General features: G+C 50.4%; 1 protein-coding gene across 1 annotated transcript; it reads left to right on the forward strand.

Annotated features, from left to right (window-relative positions):
• The first annotated feature begins 449 nt into the window (after nucleotides 1-449).
• On the forward strand, nucleotides 450-2,349 carry LOC140908172 (uncharacterized). Its single transcript, XM_073335132.1, has 2 exons — nucleotides 450-1,158; nucleotides 1,747-2,349. Exons 1-2 carry the CDS (start codon nucleotides 576-578, stop codon nucleotides 2,280-2,282), a joined length of 1,119 nt encoding a protein of 372 aa, XP_073191233.1. The 5' UTR covers nucleotides 450-575; the 3' UTR covers nucleotides 2,283-2,349.
• The last annotated feature ends 1,132 nt before the right edge of the window (nucleotides 2,350-3,481 follow it).

Genomic DNA, 3,481 nt, shown 5'->3' on the forward strand with positions numbered 1-3,481 from the left:
TTAGCCAAACTCTGCTCCTGTTAAAATCTATGGCTTCAATAGTAGCAAAGGCAGGCCAGTGTGGAGTGCTTGACATTCTTCGTTAATCCCCTTTCTTTTTGGTCAAGCACTGCAATATCCATATTTAGAGCTCTGACCTGCCAAAATCTATCAAGTGTAGAACTAGGTTCTGCCTCCATTTCTCATCTGGAGTAGCACATTACTCTGCATTTACACATAGCCCTGGTCTACACTAGGACTTTAGGTCGAATTTAGCAACGTTAAATCGATTTAAACCTGCACCCGTCCACACAGTGAAGCCCTTTATTTCGACTTAAAGGGCTCTTAAAATCGATTTCCTTACTCCACCCCTGACAAGTGGATTAGCGCTTAAATCGACGTTCCCAGCTCGAATTTGGGGTACTGTGGACACAATTCGATGGTATTGGCCTCCGGGAGCTATCCCAGAGTGCTCCATTCTGACCGCTCTGGACAGCACTCTCAACTCAGATGCACTGGCCAGGTAGACAGGAAAAGAACCGCGAACTTTTGAATCTCATTTCCTGTTTGGCCAGCGTGGCAAGCTGCAGGTGACCATGCAGAGCTCATCAGCACAGGTGACCATGATGGAGTCCCAGAATCACAAAAGAGCTCCAGCATGGACCGAACGGGAGGTACGGGATCTGATCGCTGTTTGGGGAGAGGAATCCGTGCTATCAGAACTCCGTTCCAGTTTTCGAAATGCCAAAACCTTTGTGAAAATCTCCCAGGGCATGAAGGACAGAGGCCATAACAGGGACCCGAAGCAGTGCCGCGTGAAACTGAAGGAGCTGAGGCAAGCCTACCAGAAAACCAGAGAGGCGAACAGCCGCTCTGGGTCAGAGCCCCAGACATGCCGCTTCTATGATGAGCTGCATGCCATTTTAGGGGGTTCAGCCACCACTACCCCAGCCGTGTTGTTTGACTCCTTCAATGGAGATGGAGGCAATACGGAAGCAGGTTTTGGGGACAAAGAAGATGAGGAGGAGGAGGAGGTTGTAGATAGCTCACAGCAAGCAAGCGGAGAAACCGGTTTTCCCGACAGCCAGGAACTGTTTCTCACCCTAGACCTGGAGCCAGTACCCCCCGAACCCACCCAAGGCTGCCTCCTGGACCCAGCAGGCGGAGAAGGGACCTCTGGTGAGTGTACCTTTTAAAATGCTATACATGGTTTAAAAGCAAGCATGTGAAAGGATTACTTTGCCCTGGCATTTGCGGTTCTCCTAGATGTAGTCCTAAAGCCTTTGCAAAAGGTTTCTGGGGAGGGCAGCCTTATTTCGTCCTTCATGGTAGGACACTTTTATCACTCCAGGCCAGTAACACATACTCGGGAATCACTGTAGAACAAAGCATTGCAGTGTATGTTTGCTGGCATTCAACCAAAATCCGTTCTTTATCTCTCTGTGTTATCCTCAGGAGAGTGAGATATAATTCATGGTCACCTGGTTGAAATAGGGTGCTTTTCTTCAGGGACACTCAGTATAGCCCATTCCTGCTGGGCTGTTTGCCTGTGGCTGAACAGAAATGTTCCCCGCTGTTAGCCACAGGGAGGGGGGAAGGTTGAGGGGGTAGCCACGCGGTGGGAGGAGGCAAAATGCGACCTTGTAACGAAAGCACATGTGCTATGTATGTAATGTTAACAGCAAGGTTTACCCTGAAAGACTGTAGCGACTGTTTTATAAAATGTGTCTTTTTAAATACCGCTGTCCCTTTTTTTTTCTCCACCAGCTGCATGTGTTTCAATGATCACAGGATCTTCTCCTTCCCAGAGGCTAGTGAAGCTTAGAAAGAAGAAAAAACGCACTCGCGATGAAATGTTCTCCGAGCTCATGCTGTCCTCCCACACTGACAGAGCACAGACGAATGCGTGGAGGCAAATAATGTCAGAGTGCAGGAAAGCACAAAATGACCGGGAGGAGAGGTGGAGGGCTGAAGAGAGTAAGTGGCGGGCTGAAGAGAGTAAGTGGCGGGCTGAAGACAGGGCTGAAGCTCAAATGTGGCGGCAGCGTGATGAGAGGAGGCAGGATTCAATGCTGAGGCTGCTGCAGGACCAAACCAGAATGCTCCAGTGTATGGTTGAGCTGCAGCAAAGGCAGCTGGAGCACAGACTGCCACTGCTGCCCCTCTGTAACCAACCGCCCTCCTCCCCAAGTTCCATAGCCTCCACACCCAGATGCCCAAGAACGCGGTGGGGGGGCCTCCGGCCAACCAGCCACTCCACAACAGAGGATTGCCCAAAAAAAAAGAAGGCTGTCATTCAATAAATTTTAAAGTTGTAAACTTTTAAAGTGCTGTGCTTAAAGTGCTGTGTGGCATTTTCCTTCCCTCCTCCACCACCCCTCCTGGGATACCTTGGTAGTCATCTCCCTATTTGTGTGATGAATGAATAACGAATGCATGACTGTGAAGCAGCAATGACTTTATTGCCTCTGCAAGCGGTGATTAAAGGGAGGAGGGGAGGGTGGTTAGCTTACAGGGAAGTAGAGTGAACCAAGGGGCGGGGGGTTTCATCAAGGAGAAACAAACAGAACTTTCACACTGTAGCCTGGCCAGTCATGAAACTGGTTTTCAAAGCTTCTCTGATGCGTACCGCGCCCTCCTGAGCTCTTCTAACCGCCCTGGTGTCTGGCTGCGCGTAACCAGCAGCCAGGCGATTTGCCTCAATCTCCCACCCCGCCATAAACGTCTCCCCCTTACTCTCACAGATATTGTGGAGCACACAGCAAGCAGTAATAACAGTGGGAATATTGGTTTCGCTGAGGTCTAAGCGAGTCAGTAAACTGCGCCAGCGCGCCTTTAAACGTCCAAATGCACATTCTACCACCATTCTGCACTTGCTCAGCCTGTAGTTGAACAGCTCCTGACCACTGTCCAGGCTGCCTGTGTACGGCTTCATGAGCCATGGCATTAAGGGGTAGGCTGGGTCCCCAAGGATACATATAGGCATTTCAACATCCCCAACAGTTATTTTCTGGTCTGGGAAGAAAGTCCCTTCCTGCAGCTTTTGAAACAGACCAGAGTTCCTGAAGATGCGAGCATCATGCACCTTTCCCGGCCATCCCACGTTGATGTTGGTGAAACGTCCCTTGTGATCCACCAGAGCTTGCAGCACTATCGAAAAGTACCCCTTGCGGTTTATGTACTCGCCGGCTTGGTGCTCTGGTGCCAAGATAGGGATATGGGTTCCGTCTATAGCCCCACCACAGTTAGGGAATCCCATTGCAGCAAAGCCATCCACTATGACCTGCACATTTCCCAGGGTCACTACCCTTGATATCAGCAGATCTTTGATTGCGTGAGCTACTTGCATCACAGCAGCCCCCACAGTAGATTTGCCCACTCCAAATTGATTCCCAACTGACCGGTAGCTGTCTGGCGTTGCAAGCTTCCACAGGGCTATCGCCACTCGCTTCTCAACTGTGAGGGCTGCTCTCATCCTGGTATTCATGCACTTCAGGGCAGG

The sequence above is a fragment of the Lepidochelys kempii genome, chromosome 3 (assembly GCF_965140265.1).
Source record: "Lepidochelys kempii isolate rLepKem1 chromosome 3, rLepKem1.hap2, whole genome shotgun sequence".
In the NCBI taxonomy this organism is placed as follows: Eukaryota; Metazoa; Chordata; order Testudines; family Cheloniidae; genus Lepidochelys; species Lepidochelys kempii.